At 44.0% G+C, this 20,626-nt stretch overlaps 1 protein-coding gene across 1 annotated transcript in view; it reads right to left on the bottom strand.

The window, feature by feature from the left end:
- Nucleotides 1-4,460: 4,460 nt before the first annotated feature.
- LOC137677087 (G2/mitotic-specific cyclin-B1-like) overlaps nt 4,461-20,626 on the bottom strand; it is a 41,849-nt gene continuing 25,683 nt past the window's right edge. The window contains 6 exon segments of the mRNA XM_068424272.1: nt 4,461-4,527; nt 4,529-4,566; nt 4,845-4,929; nt 4,931-4,950; nt 5,237-5,377; nt 6,582-6,849. Coding sequence (XP_068280373.1) covers nt 4,461-4,527; nt 4,529-4,566; nt 4,845-4,929; nt 4,931-4,950; nt 5,237-5,377; nt 6,582-6,849 — 619 coding nt within the window.

Raw genomic sequence — 20,626 nt, 5'->3', positions numbered from 1 at the left:
GACTTAGCTGAAATTAAAAATCATTGAAAGGAAAATTGGCCTGGTTTAGGTAATTAAGTAATCATTTTAACCCCAGTATAAAACACACCCTTTGGGCCACATATTTAGCTTCAAATGATTTGTACATTCCTGTTATTTTCAAATTGCGCCCCTGCCCGTATTGAGGTTGGCAGACCTGCACAAACAACTGCAACAGAAGCTACAACTGACATTTACCTGCTGAGATTCAAGTATTGTAGTGCTGAGCATTATTATGTGTTTCATAGTTTCCAAGATCAGTCTAAGGAAGGAAACACAGTTGCATACCTTAAGATCATTAATAAGTGTCAACGGCATAAATATTTTAACCAAAGTTATATGGATTCAACAAAAAAAACCCACACCACCAGACAAAAAACCACCACCATTTCCCCTAACATCAAAATAAAGCATACTTTATTTTTTATTTTTTTTTAAAAAAACCCACACCATTTCTTTTTTACAGTTATCATACTAAGTATTGTTGTAGGGGCCAAATAGTCTCCTTATTTCCCTCTCAGTTTCCCTAATGTTTCAGTTACATTTGTCTAACATTTCAAATCATAGAGCTTGGAAGGCATCAAGGAAGCCAAGACACCTGAGAATGGCTAGCAATTGGAGCTCCTGAATTCTAGCCTGTAGCAGGAACATCATGGAGATGCATTGTTTTCAGCTGTATTTATGTCAGAAATTAAATTTCTCATATTACACTTAAAATGCATACATCCATTAATATCAGACAGGATATTAAAAGTTCATTTTAAACTCCTACATGATTCATTAATGAAGGCAGCAAAACAGAGGCAAGGCTCTGTTACAAGCCTGTAATATGTGCTCAGCTATTACAAAGGAGACATAACACCTACCAACTTCCACCTTTTCACAGGCATTTATAAAATACTGCCAAGAACTATGCTTACCAATTTATACAGTCAGACTTCCATGATTTTGCAGAACCTTTGGGGTTTACACATTTCAACTTGTGATTTTTTTTTGTTGTTGTTGCTCTCTATGGTATCTCCATCTTCATTCCTACTGGTTCGATAGTACTAAAATCTCTCATATTTGTAACACACTTTATCACTTTGAAAACCTATTTTAATCAGAATTATGCATGTGTGCACACATGAACAAACAGAAATCCTCTAAATAAACAGGAAGAAAAATCTACCTTTACAAGACTAATGTTTTATTTTGGAAATAGATTTTTACTTTCTTCATTTCTCTTTCCAAATCTTCTGCAGTACTAAAAAAAAAAAAAAACAAACCACAACAAACCAACCAAAACAAAACAGTGTGAAAAGAACAAAAAGTGTAAAAGTAACATCACATTTTTAACTTGCTCTCTGCATGCCTGAAGTAAGAATTTTTCCTGCAAACCACAGATTATTCAGGCCAGGAATATTTTAGCATATGGAACTATGTTAGTGAATTCTAGCCATCACTAGTTTTGCAAATTTACGAAACACATCAGATACTGAACTACATTAGGAGACTGAGTAAAATATTTCTTCCCCATATTTTCCTCTCAATTTCCTTTATTTTCACCAGACTCCTGCAAAGTACTGAACATTAATCCAGAGTTTTCACTAAAAAGGAGTAACTAGAAGAGAACCTCCAAGCTCAGTTCCAAAACCTTCTCTTTATTTTAAAATACGTGAAAACTTTGAAATTATCAAATGACATACCTCTTGATAAGATTTTATTCAATGGCATGATTAGGGTAGCTTTCTTGACCTGCAAAGCAAGAATGTCACTAAAATAGCTGTCCTGGTTTGGCTCAAACCAGGCCAATTTTCCTTTCAGTGACTTTTACTTTCAGCTAAGTCTCTTCTAAGTAACTGCACTTTCTGAAACTAACTGCATGGTTTGCAGACAGTGTCTGCTTCCAGGACTGATAACGCTTGAAGTTTGTAGTTATCGCTGAGGCACCGGTAGGGATGTTATGCAGAAAGGCTCTTGCTGTACTTGTTCTTAGAGAAACCAAGGTCACTGCTAAATTCCTCACTGCTTACGAGTGAAGAGCCATGGGGGGGTCGCACCTGCAGGGTGTCTTCTCCCTTCTCGCCCTTCTGGTATGGCCAGTGTCCAAAGAGGACTCTGTCTGTTTTCCTGCTGCCCCCGATCCCGATCCGTGCATCCTTGAATCCAGTTCCTGTCCGTCGCTGGGCCCAGCCTGGGCCTTCCCAGAGCCTGCCCTGCAGTGCTGGTGGTGACGTGACTGACATCAGGGGAGCTTGATCTTGGTTTTGTATATATTTGTATATATTTGATTATTTCTATTATTATTATTATACTCTTTTCCATTATTATAGTTTATTAAAACTTTTAACTTTCCAACCCATAAGTCTCTCTCCCTTTTCCCTTTCCCTTTCCCTTCTGGAGCCGGGGGGAGGGTTAATAGAGAGCGTCTGCCACAGGTTTAATAGCTGGCCCAGCTTTAAACCGTGACAATAGCACAACAGACAGACTTTTAAACACAATCTATAGAGCATAAAGGATAAGCAGTTTGATGGCTATACTAACAAGGTATTTCTTATTCTTACCTCCACACCTCATCATCTCTTCCACTGTTAGTGAGACTACACTATCAATCAACTGTATCATCAAAGTAATAATTAGGCTTTAAAATATTTCCATTTAGTACTTTTTAGGCATGCTAGAGCTGGCTCACAGCATTGCTCTATATATGCAACTGGCTGGTTCAGTAGAAGAGAACATAGATAACACAAACACAATGAGAACAAGAAGAAACACCTTAAATCAGTATTGCTGCCAAACACTTCACATTGTAAGGCTTCAGCCCCAGTGATCAGATTCCTGAAAGCCATCATCACAATTTAAGCTTTGTCAGTGTTAAAGGAGTCTAAAGTGAAAATCCAAGAGGAGAAAGGGCAGTGGGCAATACTCATATGGCAGTTTTGTAAGCTCTCAAACATGTCTACAAGAGCTGTCTAGAAAATGCAATAAGATTCTCATCCAAGCAAAACATTTCATTGTTATAACAACCACTTTTGGGAAATAAAAAAGAGTCATTTTAAATATATACATTAGTCATGCCACATACTTTATTACTGTAATATCACATCCCATTAAGAGAAAGCACAGGAGGTTGTTGGAAGGAGTTAGAGTAGGGAGACACTTACTAGCATGAGCTGCTGCTTCATCTGTTCCCACATACTGGAGCAGAGGCAAAGTGAAAATGGTCAGACTCAACGCTGTGGCCCAGGAAAGCAAGCGCTAAGAGGGCCCTGCCGTAGCCACCACCCTTCACACCCAACCCAGCGGCTCCCCCTGCTCCGGTCTCCTCAGAGCCTCCGACACTCCAGCGGCTCCCCACCCTTCTCAACACTGACCGGAGCAGCGTGAGGATGTCCAATTTCGCCTCTGGCTTGGCTGACAGCTCGGCCTTGGCCACTGCGCCCAACTCCCACTGCAGCAGCTCCATGGCTGCTCCTTCAAATGTCCCACGCGCACTCCTCAGCAGCACAGCCATCTATTGCTTCCGCCTGGAAGGACAGGGCTCCCCAGCAGCCCACATGCTTCTAGCCAATCCCGGGCCTCTTCCTCTGTATCCGCTTTTCGGCTCTCGGCTGCTATGTGGGAGGTGATGACAGTAATAACTGTTTCCTTACAAAATGGCCCCCACGGTGGGGCCAAAAATGCACCGGGCAGTGAGTGGGGACAGCCCCAAGCCTACCTTGTGACAGTTAGGCCTAAATCAAAGCCCTGTGTTAGTCACCTCGCGTCAAAGGTCATCAAAAGGACATTTGTTAGTTGCCGAGCTTATTTGCCACTAAGCCCTCCCAGTAAAAAACCCTTGACTTGTAGTAGGCACAAGAAAGGAACAAGGCAGCCCTTTCTCTCAGGTATTTTTCAGATAAAGAACAGAAGGGAAGCTAGAGTAAAGTTAAATATTTGTAACAAGGGCAAAAAATGGGGAGAAGGGTAGGCAAAGAACAATTATCACTTCTAAGTGAAGGCAAATACAGCTCTCTGACCAGTATTTTACTAGAGGTAGAACTGATAGTTATTAGATAAGTTATTAACAAAAATATACTACAATAAATAAATATTAAGTTAATAGAGCTGCACTCTGTGGAACTTAGTATTTGACTAATCTGGCAGCAGCAGCTAGACTGCCACCACATTTAGTGGAGCTTATGCCAACACTCCTGCCTGTACACCTAACCTGGAGGCTCAGCAACTGAAGAGCTAACCCCAGAGTTCACATAACACCTCTCAACACTATTCACAGACTCTATGGAGATGCTTCAGCTGTAGGGGAAAAGTCAACTGTACTATCACAAAGAACACAAATAAGACAGCACTGGAGTAAAAGGCAAAGAAGTGCTTTATTAAAAGCCTGAAACACACAAATAAGATACATTATGTACACAGTGGCACATAGTGCCAACATTCTGCTTGAGTTCATGTAGAAGTTATAACAGTTTGGCCAGAGGTTTTGCTAGATTCCGTATGACAGCAGAGTTCAGCTATGCAAGGGTGCTTGGCATTTTTGCTGCTGGCATATTTGCTCTTGATTGTCTGCAAAGAGATAAGCTCAATTAATTTCACCCTGTTCATAAACTTACACTACTCCAGCTCATCTGAGGCTTAGTGGGCAGGCTAAGACAGTTCTAGCACCTGAGACCAGATCATGGCTGGCTCATGCCACTTTGGCAAGATAGAGATCGTCAGCTGAAGTGAGCAGGTCTGATACAAATCTGATACCAGTGATTCAAGTCACAGCTAAGCTAACTTCAGAAAGCCACACATTGACACTTGAGCACATATACTCCCCACCTGCACCATGAAATTCTTACTATGTACTTGGTAAGGCCCCGATTCACAAGAATTATGTTCTTTGCCATGTGCTGCATAACTAGAAGGTCACTCTCAGTGTAAGACGTAGCATTGCAGAACTGGTGTCTGAAAGGAAGGGAAGTTATTAGACAAGCCTACTAGAACAATCTAAGTTCATTGGATTCTTTGTCTTCTATTGGGCTCAGGCAGTTGCAGTCTCCTTTCTAACAAGAGAGGATTAACAGTTACTGCCCTAATTCTGTCCCCTTGTAATGGGCCAAGGGGAGACAAGAACATGCTGAGATACCATGAGGGAAGAGAAGGCATGTACTTGGGCCAGAGCAGCCTTTTAAGCTGGTGCACAGGCACACCAGGTCCCAAACTAGGAGGTGGTCTGACAATCATGACTTACCCACTCTCCTCCATCGAGGACTTTCAGAGCCAAACAGGAAGCAGCAGCTGCAGTCTTGAATGGAGGGAAGTGAACCACTTCATAGTCCACAATGGACAACTCCATCAGGTACTTGGCCAGAGTGTGCTGTTCCAAGTCCACCTGTAGTAAGTCAGAGTTGAGTATTGGCTATCTATCTCCAAGGCAAGAGCATCCTGTCAAGCCTTTGTTTAGTCAAGCAGGAAGAAATACTTCCTTAGCAAACATTTTCAGAGCTATAGGCTTGAAATTCAAGTGGCTTAATCACAGAGCAGTTCTGAGCTGTATTAGGCTGCTCAGAGTGTAGGATTACTCCTTTCAGTGGCAGTCTAGCAGTCACCTGCAGTAGTAGGCAGGCATTTTAACTCTGGTTTTGCCTGGGTTAAGCTCATGTGACCAAAACCAGATAAACAAGATTTGTTTCTATGTGGGAGACTGCTCAGTTGCTAAACGGTTGCAATACTGTCCTGGTTTGGCCTAAAACAGAACCAATATTCCTTTCAGTGATTTTTACTTTCAGCTAAGTTTCTTCCAAGTAACTGCACTTTCTGAAACTAACTGCATGTTTTGCAGACAGTGTCTGCTTCCAGGACTGATAACACTCAAAGTTTATAGTTATCACTGAGGCACTGGTACGAATGGTATGCAGAAAGGCTCTTGCTAAGACTTATTCTTAGAGAAACCAAGGTCACTGCTAAATTCCTCACTAATTACGAGTGAAGGCCACAGAAGGGTCGCACCTCCAGGGAGAAGCAGATAGGACAGGTAACCCAAAATTGACCAATGAAGGTATTCCATCCCATACATGTCATTCTCAGTATAAAGTGAGGGGATCACGGGGTGTCTCTCTCTCTTCTTCTATGGCCAGTGTCCGAAGAGGACTCTGTCTGTTTTTCTCCTGCCCCCGATCCCAATCCGTGCATTCCTGAATCCAGTTCCCGTCCATCACTGAGCCCAGCCTGGGCCTTCCCGGAGCCTGCCCTGCAGTGCCGGTGGTGACGTGACTGTCATCGTGGGAGCCCGATCTTGGTTTTGTGCATATTTGTATATATTTAATTATTTCCATTATTATACTCTTTTTCATTGTTATAGCTTATTAAAACTGTTTTAACTTTCCAACCCATAAGTCTCTCTCCCTTTTCTCTTTCCTTTTCCCTTCTGGGGGTGGGAGAGGGTTAACAGAGAGCGTCTGCCACAGGTTTAATAGCCGGCCCAGCTTTAAACCGTGACAAATACTTAAAAGTTCTGAATCATATTAACAAGCTGCCACAGTCAAGTGTTGCATCTTCCAGATACTGCTTACAGTAACACCCATTTTCAGCATTACCTCTGCAATCTTTGAAGCCCTCCTTAGTGAGTGTAGAGGGAGAAGGCAACCCAGATCAAAGTCCAGTGCTCGCAGGATCTTCATCTCCATCTGGCAAATCTGGGACTTTGTGTAAGTGTGATCAGTTACAAAGGCAAAGTCTCCAATTTCTGGGGGATACATCTCTTCATATTTGCTGGCAATTAACATAGCTGTGACACCAACCAGCTGCAACATGTTCTTGGAAATAGCATTGTCATGTAGTAAGCAGCAGTAGAGATTTGTTTATCTGAACGACTTGGCTCAGAAGGCAGCTTTTCAAGGTAGCCAACGTAAGGTTTGTTCTATGGCAGGATGATCATAATGGCAGATGCAGAATAACTGTACATCTGTTACCTCTATTAGCATCTGCAGGGGTATTAGAAGGCTTTGAGATCAATTCAGGGAGAGAAGCAAGCAGTTTTGATATATCAAGTCACTGTTCATAGTTGAGGGGGTTATATGATGCATGCAATTCAACATCAAATGCCCTTTGTTGGTCAACTGCTGTAGAATAATTTTAGTTAATTGAATTTTTTTAACTGCATCTTTTAACTGTATTCTGTTGTCTGAATAGTCTTGCTTAGCATTGGTAGCTAAAGTTGCTGAAGCCCTGGGCTCCAACCATTGCGAACTCTTGAACCTATCTTGAACTGTTGCTTGAATACGTGAAGGAAGGCCCTGAGACCAGTGCAAACTGGAAGATAAGGAGGCTACAGCTGTCAGAAGAAGCTGTAACTCTTGCAGATAAGATTTTTCACGGCTCGCTTGGAAGACCAAGAATCCAATAAGAAACAAAAGGACCCCAGACCGTTAACTACCATTGGACCAAGAGGCACGTGCAGAGCACATAAACAGAGTGCGAAGAGCGGGCACATAGGTTGTAAGGGTATAAATGCCCAGGGATTTCTTTGTTCTGCATCCCTCCCTGGAGGCACCTAGACTGAGCTGTCCCTACGGCTGCACTATTCAATTAAACTATTTATTTTCCTGGAAATTGGCATCTGATACTCTGCTTCAGGAAACCTAGGGTGAAGAAATTTCTTTAACAGTTTGGCACCCCAGATGGGACCCTAGGCCACCACCTTCGGATCTTCTCGTCTCCAAACATCCAACTGCTGGCATTGTGTGAGTTCACCTGGGACCTGTGGAGCAGGAGGCATCGAAGGAAGGGTGAGTGTTAAAATTCCCTAAGCAGATTCGGAAAAAATACTGTAGGGGGTTTGAGTCCTCCTTAGTATCAGGGTGGATTCAAGTCCCTCCCTTGCTGCAGCTTATTCACAAGTGCGCAGCCTGATTAGCGTAAGGCGCGTGTAGAAGGGGGTTTGAGTCCTTCTTGGGAAAAAAGAAAGGGGTTCGAGTCCCTCTTAGAACATATTCCTTTAGACATAAACCGTTGACCAAGTCTGACTAGGACTGGATCCAGCCACACCTAGACTCCTCTCTGAGAAGGAGTTTAGAAAGCAAGGGGGTCCTTTCTGAACCTTGTGCCTCAACGAAAGGGTCTCCCTGACAGTTGCCTTTTTTTCTGACAATGGGAAATAAACTCAGCATAGAAAAGGGGATGCCCTTGGCTGAGGTATTGCAAAATTGGGAAAAGATTTATGGTACAGCTAAATTATCAAAAAGGTGCGCAGTTACTTTATACCAAGAAGGCTAGCCATTCATAACCAGAGATGGAAACCTGGCAGAACGTTGGCCACTGCAAGGAACTTTCAATCAGCAAAAACTTACCTTTTTGCAGCATCATCTAAAGAATAGATTCCCAAGACAAATGAAATATTAGTATATATGAGATAACTGGGCATACGACCACCATAAAGAGGATGGTCGAAAACAAATACGAAAACCTCAAGAACTTACTTTAGCTGCAGCAACTGTGAGTAATTTAACCAAGGTGCCTACAGAGCTGATCTCTGCACCACCCTATAGTCCTCCGTCTGTATCGCTTCTTGCTTCTGCTAGGCTTTACCCTGTGGTTTCCAATGTGATCCTTAATCCTCTTTCAGTGCAGCCAGTGGCAGCGGGGTGTGTGTGTGTGGGGGGGGTGAAATGTTCCTCCCCCACCTCCAGTGTTGTTATTGAAAGAGTTTTTTGGTCCAGACAGAAAGATAATTGAAAAGAATGTGAAATTAACCCTACAGGCAGGGGAAATTGGACTGCCTGGCCTCAGGTTGATCCTAATTGGGATTATAATAATCAAACAGATAGAGATAGTTGCCAAACAGTGGTTAGAAATCTGATAAATGTGATTAAAGTTTACAAGGAGATAAAAAAATAAATTGAACTAAAGTACAAAAATGCAGGCAGAGACCTGATGAGCATCCTGGTGATTTTTGGGGACGGCTCCAACAGGCTCTGCTGGAGTGCAGAGGAATGACGCCACAGGATTTCAAGGACGCATCCGTGATTAGCGTTTTTATGTGAATTAGGCAGCCCCCAATATATGGAAATATTTTAAGGAACACATGCCTGGGTGGCAGGGAGAGAATTTGCAAAAGATTTTGAATGTTGCTGTGTTTATATATGATGGGCACGAGAGAAGGCAAAAGGCTGAGCTGATTGAAGAGGGGGGGAAGGTGAGAGAGCAGGAGGCAAATTTACTGGCCATGGCTTTAGCAAGGAATTTACAAGTGAGAGATAGGGGCTGGGAAGGAAGAAGACTGAATATGAGATCTGAACTATGACCAGGAAAAAGGGAAAGGGGAATGAGAAGGAATGCTGGAAGAAAGTGTTATATATTCCAGTGTGGGAATGCCCACTCTGGCCACAGGAAAGGACAAAAGAAGGAAATTATCACTGGGGAGAATTGTCCCAGGAAGACTCACAATCACAATGACTGGAGGAAAAGTTCCCTGCGGATCTTGGAGAGGGGGAGGGGGGCGGCCAAAAAGAGTAGAGATTTTTAATATGTGGGTAACCCAATTGGACCAGCGGGGACATATTATAGGTAAAATTGAAGGCTGTGAAGTTAAATTCTTGGTAGATACGGGAGCCACATTATCCCTTTTGAATTTTACCCCGAGAGGGTCTAGGACCACAGACAGAATTTTAATACATGGAGTCAGGACAAAGAGAACAGAATTTGAGCAAACCCCTATTAGTAACAAGAGTATATGGGGGCAATTTGTATTAGCAGAGGACTCCCCAGAGTGCCCGTTAGGAAGAGATCTCTTGCAGGCTCTGAACGTAGAATTACACTTGTCACCTGAAGGAATAGACTTAATAATCATGGGAATGACTGTGGTCCCTGAAAGCCCAAATAATGAGCTAAAAATACTAGAAATATTAAAATCTGTACCAACAAAGCTGTGAAGTAGAACCAGCATGGGTGTAAGATTACTAGTCTCAGCTCAAGCCATAAACATAAAAACAAAGGGAGGAAACCCCGCTCCGGCTGTAAAACAGTATCCTATTCCCCAAGAAGCTGAGAAGAGCATTCAAAAGCAAATAGACTGGTATTTAGCCCAAGGAATTTTGCAAGTGTGTATGTCACCGTATAATACTCCTATACTCCTTGTAAAAAAAAAAAAAAGACTAGATTAGATGAAGATGGGGACCCGGAATACTGTTTTGTACAAAATCTATGGGTAGTTAATAAGCATATAGTGACTCCTCATCCAGTAATGCCCGATCCCTCTACCATACTTTTACAAATACCACATTGGGCAAAGTATTTTACTGTGACTGATCTAACTGCTGCCTTTTTTAGTATCCCGTTAGACAAGAGCAGCCAACTTTTGTTTGCCTTTACATGGAAAGGACAACAATTAACCTGGATGTGCCTCCCACAAGAGTTTGCAGGGTCTCCTACAATTTTTTCACAAATACTGGGAAATTATTTGAGAGACATAAAACTACCAGGCAAGTCAGCTCTTGTATGATAAGGAATATAACTCCTTTTTCTTTTTTTACTTGCTATTTGATCTGGGTGTGAGCTATCCTAGGGGTTGAGAAATTCTTTGCCTGTGAGCTCTCCTAGGGGTTGAGAAATTATTTAATTCTTTATCTTATCAGCCTGCTGCGTAAATTAACTGCCTAAGTCTATACTGCTGCCTCTGTCTATACTGCTGGAGGCTGTCCTGAGGAGCCCCGGACCCCTGAGGCCCCAGAAGAAGTCAGGATAGAGGAGGAATCTGTCTTGGTAGATGAGGGCTGGGTCAGGGACCAATTAAACAATCTGGACGTCCATAAATCCATGGGCCCTGATGGGATGCACCCGCGGGTGCTGAGGGAGCTGGCAGAAGTCATTGCTAGGCCACTCTCCATCATCTTTGCTAAGTCGTGGGCAATGGGAGAGGTGCCCGAGGACTGGAGGAAAGCGAATGTCCCTCCAGTCTTCAAAAAGGGCAAGAAGGAGGACCCAGGTAACTATAGACCGGTCAGCCTCACCTCCATCCCCGGAAAGGTAATGGAACAACTTGTCCTTGGTGCTGTCTCTAGGCACATCAAGGATAGGGGGATCATTAGGGGCACTCAGCATGGCTTCACCAAGGGGAAGTCATGCTTAACCAACTTGATAGCCTTTTATGAGGACGTAACCCAGTGGATAGATGATGGTAAAGCTGTGGATGTGGTCTATCTCGATTTCAGTAAAGTGTTTGACATGGTCTCCCACCGCATCCTCGCAGCTAAACTGAGGAAGTGTGGTCTGGATGATCGGGTAGTGAGGTGGAAAGAAAGGTCTGAAGGAAAGAAGCCAGAGAGTGGTGGTCAATGGGACTGAGTCCAGTTGGAGGCTTGTGTCTAGCGGAGTCCCTCAAGGGTCGGTACTGGGACCAGTACTATTCAATATATTCATTAATGACTTGGATGAGGGAATAGAGTGCACTGTCAGCAAGTTCGCTGATGACACCAAACTGGGAGGAGTGGCTGACACACCGGAAGGCTGTGCAGCCATTCAGAGGGACCTAGACAGGCTGGAGAGTTGGGTGGGGAGAAATTTAATGAAATATAATAAGGGCAAGTGTAGAGTCCTGCATCTGGGCAAGAACAACCCCATGTACCAGTACAAGTTGGGGACAGACCTGTTGAGGACCAGCGTAGGGGAAAGGGACCTGGGGGTCCTAGTGGACAACAGGATGACCATGAGCCAGTAGTGTGCCCTTGTGGCCAAGAAGGCCAATGGCATCCTGGGCTGTATTAGAAGGGGTGTGGTTAGTAGGTCAAGAGAGGTTCTCCTCCCCCTCTACTCTGCCCTGGTGTCACGGTTTAAAGCTAGGCTGGCTATTAAACCTGTGGCAGATGCTCTCTGTTAACCCTCCCCCCCCCCCCCCCCCCCCCCCCACGGGGAAAGGGAAAAGGGAGAGAGACTTCCGGGTTGGAAAGTTAAAACAGTTTTAATAAACTATAGTAATGAAAAACAGTATAATAACAATAATAGAAATAATCAAATATATACAAATATATACAAAACCAAGATCGAGAGCTTGGAAATCCTCCTCGGGCAGAGTTGCTCCCCCAGCACAGGCAGAGGGGAAAAGGCAGTAGCTCCACCCAGCACAGGCAGAGGGCAAAATACAGTAGCTCCTCTGCCATCACACCTGCAGGCTTTTAACTGGAGATTTGGCAAAGCTGGTACCAATCAGTGGGAGACAGGAGAGCCCCTCCCTCCTGGGCCCCACCTCCAGGAGGCAGTGGGTTAGTGATAAATAGGAAAGTGAGAATGACATGTATGGGATGGAATACCTTGTTGGTCAATCTTGGGTCACCTGCCCTGTCTGCTCCTCCCTGCAGGTGCAACCCCCCTTCCGCTCTTCACTCATAAGCAGTGAGGAATTTAGCAGTGACCTTGGTTTCTCTAAGACTAATTGGCCTGGTTTGGGCCAAACCAGGACATTCCACCCCTTATTCCATACCATTCACATCATACTCAGATCACCACTACCTTTTCATTTTCAAATATATATACACATATCACTAGTTTATGATTCATCTCTATACAAAAAGTTCATTAAGTTCATTTGGTTGAGGATTGTGGGTTTCCATCTGGCTAGCAGTCTCTCAGCAGTCTCTCTTTTGTCATGGTTCGTGCCCACGGGTTGCAGGTTAAAGATGTCAGACTCGAGGAGGTTACTGGACGCCACTTGATGAAGCTAGCTCCGGTCTCATCACCACTGTCTTAACCTGAAAGACACTTATGCAGCAACAACATACAGTTCAGAATTAAGTAGTCTCACCCAGAATCAGATCACCTTCAGGGACACATCGGACTTCACCATCTTGCAACATCACCCACCAAGTACATCCAGGTCCCTGAGCAAAAGCAATCCCACAAATGGGTTTACCTTTGCCCGTAGCAGGAAGAATCCAGACAGTTTTTCCCAATAGATTCCTTTCATGCACCACCGGGACTTTATCTCCTTCTACTGTACGTAGAAGGTCTGACTGAGCAGGGCCAGCTCGATTGATAGATCCCCTGGTGTTAACTAACCAGGTAGCTTGTGCCAGATGTTTATTCCAGTTTTTAAAGGTTCCACCCCCCATTGCTTTCAGGGTAGTTTTTAACAGCCCATTATACCGTTCAATTTTCCCAGAGGCTGGTGCATGATAGGGGATGTGATATACCCATTCAATGCCATGCTCTTTGGCCCAGTTGTCTATGAGACTGTTTTTGAAATGAGTCCCATTGTCTGACTCAATTCTCTCTGGCGTGCTGTGTCGCCACAAGATTTGCTTTTCAAGGCCCAGAATAGTGTTCCGGGCAGTGGCATGGGGCACAGAGTATGTTTCCAGCCATCCGGTGGTTGCCTCCACCATGATAAGCACATAGCGTTTACCCTGGCAGGTTTGAGGGAGTGTGATATAGTCAATTTGCCAGGCCTCCCCATATTTATATTTCAACCACCGCCCCCCATACCACAAAGGTTTTAACCATTTGGCTTGCTTAATTGCGGCGCATGTTTCACAATCATGGATAACCTGTGCAATAGAGTCCATAGTTAAGTCCACCCCTCGGTCACGAGCCCATCTGTATGTTGCATCTCTCCCTTGATGACCTGAAGTGTCATGAGCCCACCGAACTAAAAATAGTTCACCTTGTCCTTCTGTGGCTTCTGCGACTCATCGTATGGGACTCCATACAGCAGCTTTCCACTTCCGATGCTTTCCTACAAGACGGCAGGATCCATCGGTGACCAGGGCATACTGCTTCTCATCCTCTGGTAATTCATTATATGGTGGGGCTCCTTCAGCACTTGTCACCTCAATTAAGAAATGGATTCGTGCTGCTCACAGGGACTGGACCTTCATTTCTCCTATTCACACTTGGGAAAAAGTGATTTGAGGCCCATCTACCCTGGCTGGGGTCCTGCTCACTGGTAACTGGAGCAGCCATCCTCCTAGAAAAATTCTCTCTGGTATTTCTGTTAGCTTGCAACTCACGTACTCGTGCCTGTAGGGTACTGGTAGGTTGTCCATGCCATCTACTCATGTCCTCCCCATAACCACGCAGGGTAAACCACAGGATACCTCGTGATGTGTTCTCTTAACAGCTGCAACACGCGCCTGTGTAGGTAGAGAGTCAAGTTTATTCTCGATCCTGGACAGTTTGTCTGACAGTTGTTTAAATGAGTCCTTGTTCTCCTTAGTCAGTTTTTCCACAGCCAAGATGCGTGCCTGCAGTGGGGAAGAAATACTATCTTCATACTGTCGCATACAGTTAGCCATTTCGCCCACACTAGATCGTGCCATAGCATCTTCTCCCCATACTAATATTGACAATGTATGGGTATATGTCGGTGGAGCATTCTTCACAACCTTCCGGAACATGGATCGGTTGCATTCCACTTCATCAGGATCTACAGGATCTACAATGTCCCGTGGGTGTCTATAAATGATCTCTTGCACAGCTAGTTCTCTAAGGTAGTTAATACCTTTTCCTATAGTGGTCCATTTGCTTAGGTGGCTCATAACATCATCTTTATAGGGATACCTGCTCTTTACAGCTGACAAGAGTCGCCTCCAGAGACTGATAGCGTTTGACTTTCTTGCGAGCGCCTTATCAATACCACCATCTCTGGACAGGGATCCCAACTGTCTGGCTTCTCTACCATCTAATTGCATGCTGTCTGCCCCATTATCCCAGCATCAGAGCAACCAGGTAATAATTGGCTCACCATCATAATGGCTGAAGTCTTTCCTTATATTTCTCAGGTCCTTCAGGGATAAGGAGTGGTAGGTTATCTCTACGTCCGAGTCCTCCTCTTGTGATAGTTCTGCTTTAGAAGGACCTTTCTTCTGTGATGGGTCTGCTTTAAAAGGACGATCAAGGGAACCCCCATCTGTGTCGGGCCCTAACTCTGCCTGAGAAGGGCCCTCACCTGGGTCATATGATGGCTCTGCCTTAGAAGGCTCTGAGTCATCATCCTCCTCTTCACGAGCTGGTTTCTTTTGGTATTTCTTCCTGGTTACAGGAGCAATTGGTACAGATTCGATAGATGCTGGGGTCTGAGTAGATGCAGTGGCTGTCGTGGGAGTGCTGAGAGTCTGAGTAGCTGCAGTGGCCATCTTGGAGGATGTAGCAGCTGTGGTACAGGCTGCCAAGGTTTCAGTGGGTTTAGTGGCTGTAGCGGCAGTACACACTGTAGGATCTGAGGTGGCTGCATAACACCTACAACTGTCCCTGCACCGATATTTAATCTTATCCCACATCAGAAACACATTCAGGACAAACGAAAACAAAAACATGCCACCTAGACAGCACCATCCTAATTTCGCAAAATCTGGTGGTATCAGCTTGGCAGAAAAGGAGAAGGTGCTATTTCCCGAAGTAAAACTGGAAGTGTAATCACTAACAGAATCAGCTAAAGGACGCCTGGAGCGTGCAGATGAAGTCGCTGCTACGGATTCGCAATTAAAGCTACCCATCATTGTGTCATAGACATAAGAGATCGGAATATTAACTGCCCAGTTTATCACAGCATAAATCAGTATCAAACCCCATACCAAAACGATACATTTTGACCAGCGCCCACTGCTAAACTGCATGTAAACATTCATAAGAAGCAAGCAATAACACAGTGCCCACGGCAGGTAAGGCATCATTGCAATACTCAACTGTGAAAGAAACTCCATAAAAAGATGAGATAACACAGCATTCAAAAATGACATCACCATCTTCACTATCTGTTTTAACTTTCCAACCCCTTGTAAATCTCAAAGGAAGAAATCTGATATTCTCTCAGCTGAGCTCTCCAGGTCTCCTCCCACCAGAGCCAGGATTCAACTTATCAGAGCAACCTGTTGGAGCTTCTCTCGAGCCCCACATTGGGCACCAATAAATCTGTCACAGTTTAAAGCTGGGCTGGCTATTAAACCTGTGGCAGATGCTCTCTGTTAACCCTCCCCCCCCCCCCACCCACGGGGAAAGGGAAAAGGGAGAGAGACTTCCGGGTTGGAAAGTTAAAACAGTTTTAATAAACTATAGTAATGAAAAACAGTATAATAACAATAATAGAAATAATCAAATATATACAAAACCAAGATCGAGAGCTTGGAAATCCTCCTCGGGCAGAGTTGCTCCCCCAGCATGGGCAGAGAGGAAAATGCAGTAGCTCCACCCAGCACAGGCAGAGGGGAAAATGCAATAGCTCCTCCTGCCATCACACCTGCAGGCTTTTAACTGGAAACTGGCAAAGCTGGTACCAATCAGTGGGAGACAGGAGGGCCCCTCCCTCCTGGGCCCCACCTCCAGGAGGCAGTGGGTTAGTGATAAATAGGAAAGTGAGAATGACATGTATGGGATGGAATACCTTGTTGGTCAATCTTGGGTCACCTGCCCTGTCTGCTCCTCCCTGCAGGTGTGACCCCCCTTCAGCTCTTCACTCATAAGCAGTGAGGAATTTAGCAGTGACCTTGGTTTCTTTAAGACTAATTGGCCTGGTTTGGGCCAAACCAGGACACCTGGTGAGGCCGCATCTGGAATATTGTGTCCAGTTCTGGGCCCCTCAGTTCAAGAAGGACAGGGAACTGCTAGAGAGAGTCCAGCGCAGAGCCACGAAGATGATTAAGGGGGTGGAACATCTCCCTTATGAGGAGAGGCTGAGGGAGCTGGGTCTCTTTAGCTTGGAGAAGAGGAGACTGAGGGGTGACCTCATTAATGTTTATAAATATGTAAAGGGCAAGTGTCATGAGGATGGAGCCAGGCTCTTCTCAGTGACATCCCTTGACAGGACAAGGGGTAATGGGTGCAAGCTGGAACACAGGAGGTTCCACATAAATATGAGGAAAAACTTCTTTATGGTGAGGGTGACCGAACACTGGAACAGGCTGCCCAGAGAGGTTGTGGAGTCTCCTTCTCTGGAGACATTCAAAACCCGCCTGGACGCGCTCCTGTGTGATATGATCTAGGCAATCCTGCCCCGGCAGGGGGATTGGACTAGATGATCTTTCGAGGTCCCTTCCAATCCCTAACATTCTGTGATTCTGTGATTCTGTCATTCTAAGCATAGCTCAATAGAACAAGTTGCAGACCACTAAGGTTGTGCAAAACCCAGCTAGAACTGGTCTTGCGGTTTGACTGAGAGCCAAGATGCTACCACGCCTACGCAAGAAGGAAAGGTGAAAAGTGCACAGCGAGAAAGACATATGGCCTTCATCCCTGAGACCCCGGCCCACGACCACCAGGAGGAACTGCGTGTGCGCAACCAGGAGGAGTTAAAGGTGGAGACTATGGAAAAGATCTCCCAGAACTCATTATAATAAAGACTGCCTTCTCGGGGAAAGTCATGAATATGTATAGGCGTCCTTGAAATTATGATGAATATGTAACACTTTGCTACATAAATACAAGATGAACTACCGCGAATGGTGCGCACGACTTTGGTGGGACTACCCCCCGTGCTGCCCAGAGCTGAATAAACATACCTACTTTACAACCCTGCCCGTTGTGGAGTCTGTTTTCCGCACGTCATGTACAATATGTAGATGATTTGCTAATAACAAGTAAAGATGAGGACGCCTGTATAAAAGACACTGTACATCTATTGTCAGTGTTCGCGAGAGGGCACGGAGACACTGCACGCAGACCAATATGATCATTAAGCAGATCTCGTTTATTTACGTATCTGAGGGTACATTTATACTATTCTATTGAGGGTACATTTATACTATTCTATTTTTGTACACACTCTGTGTACATGTCATTTCTATTATGATTGGTTAGTATGCTTTGTTCACACGCCTCTATATTAGTTCTGATTGGCTTATGCTAAAAAGTTATATCTTGCAGGTGCAGCATTCTTTCTTATTTTTCAACTTCCCTACATATCTTGTTGGTCTCATAGCTAAGGCCCTTGTTCTGTATTATGATTGGTCAGTTCATTACCACCCCATTACCACCCCCTGGACATGCCTGGACATAGCTCGTTCAGTACCTCGTTCCCACCATTGTCCCGTGGGAACCCCACAAATCCCCCTTTTTGTTTTTGAATGAGCTATGTCCTGTCCTGTCCTTTTTGTCTTTGTTTCTTAATTGAACCTGGTTCCCTGTGTCTCGCAGAGCCCGGTCAGAGAATCCCAGCCTTGATTACCCATAAATCCTGCTCTCTGTTGTTGTGCCAAAAAGGCGGTAGTGACCATTCATTGCACAGTTCTCTGCAAACATGCAAACAAACAGGGTAACACAAGTAGGATAATGCCTATTATAAACATTCCCATAAGTAAACTCTATCTACAAAACATGCAGTTTGCTTCAGAACATACTGTTATTCTCTGTTATTCTAGCTGAAAGGAAAATTACTGACAGGAAAGCTGATTCTGTGTAAAGGTAACACAGAGCAGGCCTTTTAGAGCCTACTCTGAGGCCTACTCTTGCTAAATCGTTGCTAAACCATCTGGTATCAATTTCCCCCTTTGGAAGTAGTTAGATTTATTATCTCACTACTTCCATATACTTTTCTCAATGATTGTCTTAACATAACCCATGTTTTGTTGAGCCAACTATTTTCTGCTGCATCCCTAATTGCCCTGCTGTCTTCTGCTACTCTCTGTCGGATCTCCGGATCTAGATTCCACCTCCACATATGGTTTAATACATTTGATCGGAAACGATCGTACGCCTGTGCCTGTAGAGACAGAAGCATAACCTCGACCCATTAGTAATAGTTCCCCTGGTCCCAACCACTCGTTAGTACCTGGTTCCCTATACCACACTTTGCCTTTGTTTTGCACATAGCTTGCTCCCTTTCAAACTGCCTCCCAATGTATTACAATCGGGGGTCGCTCCTTATCTCCTGCTAAAGTTAAATGGTTAAGTACATAAACAGCTTTTGCAAGTCTCTCAGAAGGTTCAGTCACCTCTCCCCCTTTTTGTTTTTTGCAGAAGCTGTTTCAATGTACTATGAGCACGTTCCACAATCGCCTGACCCGTAGGCGAATGAGGAATCCCAGTGACATGTATAATACCCCATAGTTGACAAAATTGATGAAAAATCTGTGAACAGTATGCTGGTCCATTATCAGTCTTAAGTTGTTGTGGAACCCCAAGACTTGCAAAGCAAGCAAGTAAATGTCGTTTGACATGACGACCTGTTTCCCCAGTTTGTGTTGTTGCCCATATTACATGTGAAAACGTGTCAACAGATACATGAACATATTTGAGCCTTCCAAATTCTGCAATGTGAGTAACGTCCATTTGCCACAGTTGCAACGCACTCAATCCTCGAGGATTTACCCCTATTCCAATTCCTATGCCAATTTTCTGACAACTAGGACAAGCACTAACTAATTTACGTGCTTGTGCTATGGTGAGCTGAAATTGTTTCGCTAGCATTTTCGCTGATTGATGAAAGAATTGATGGGATAGGCGCACTTGTTCAAATAAATTTGGTGATATTTGCGTATAGGATACAAGCGTGTCTGCTTTATTATTTCCAATGCTCAAATCTTGATCAAATTGATGACTACAAATGTCAGTAACAAAATAAGGTATCTCTCTGAGGTTTATTGCCTGATGCAACTGTAGCAAAATTGTGTAAAGTCGCATATTCTTCACTGGTCGTATAAAAGCTCTTTCAATTCAATTTACAATGCCTGCTGCATAAAGAGAGTCTGTTACAATATTTACAGGTAAGTCCTTCCATTTTATAAAGACCTGGTATATCGCAAAAAATTCAAGTGTCTGCAATGAGTCCTCAGTTTGTCCTGAGAATTTGCAATGTTTCCATTGTCCATCCTCTTGCCAGGTAATAACTGCTGAGTGTGATCACTTCCCTGCATCAGTAAAAACAGTTAGTCCAGTCACAGGTATCTCTGATCTGATAGGTTATTCCTCCCAATCCTGTTTGTAAATAAACTGTAACTTTTTATCTTTTGGCAAATGTGTTAACAATTGTCCAGTAAAGTCCTGTAAGGCTATTTGAAAAATAGTTGACTGATTTGTTAACCACTGTAGATATTCCTTCTTGATAGGTAAATAGATATAATCTGAGTCTAGTCCAGTAATGTCTAGTCTGGTAATGTCTAGTCTGGTCGAGCATTGCCTTCTGCAATAAACCCAGGCAAATTAGTATGATTTCTTACATGTAGAACATAAAACAATGCAGTTCAGATTTGAATTTCTTGCCACAGAGCTCGCAGCAATTCAAAAACACACTGATTACATGTATGCTCTATAACAGATCTATCCAATTGCTTTACAATGCCAGCTACATATGCTGAATCAGTAACCAAATTAAAGGGAATGGGAAAATTCTGAAATACTTCTAATACAGCTCGTAATTCTACCACCTGAGGTGAACCCTTTTTTTGTACTACCATAGATTCCCACTTGCCGTCAGAATACCAGACAAGGCCCGCCTTGCCTGTTTTCCCAGATCCATCTGTAAAAATGGTAATTCCATCCACGGGAGTGTCTGAACACCACACTCTCGTGGCAATTGGAAGTTCCGCACTCAATTTTATAACAGGATGGGAGGGCAAGTGGTAAACAACCTGTCCCGAGAAATTCTCCATAGCTGTTTGTAAAGCAAAGCTATTAGCCATACACCACTCAAAATATTGAGCTGCAATAGGAACAGTTAGTGAGG

Source organism: Nyctibius grandis (assembly GCF_013368605.1).
Source record: "Nyctibius grandis isolate bNycGra1 chromosome W unlocalized genomic scaffold, bNycGra1.pri SUPER_W_unloc_1, whole genome shotgun sequence".
Taxonomy (NCBI): domain Eukaryota; kingdom Metazoa; phylum Chordata; class Aves; order Nyctibiiformes; family Nyctibiidae; genus Nyctibius; species Nyctibius grandis.
Note: the sequence above shows the minus strand (reverse complement) of the source record. Positions and strands in the feature narration are given on the sequence as shown.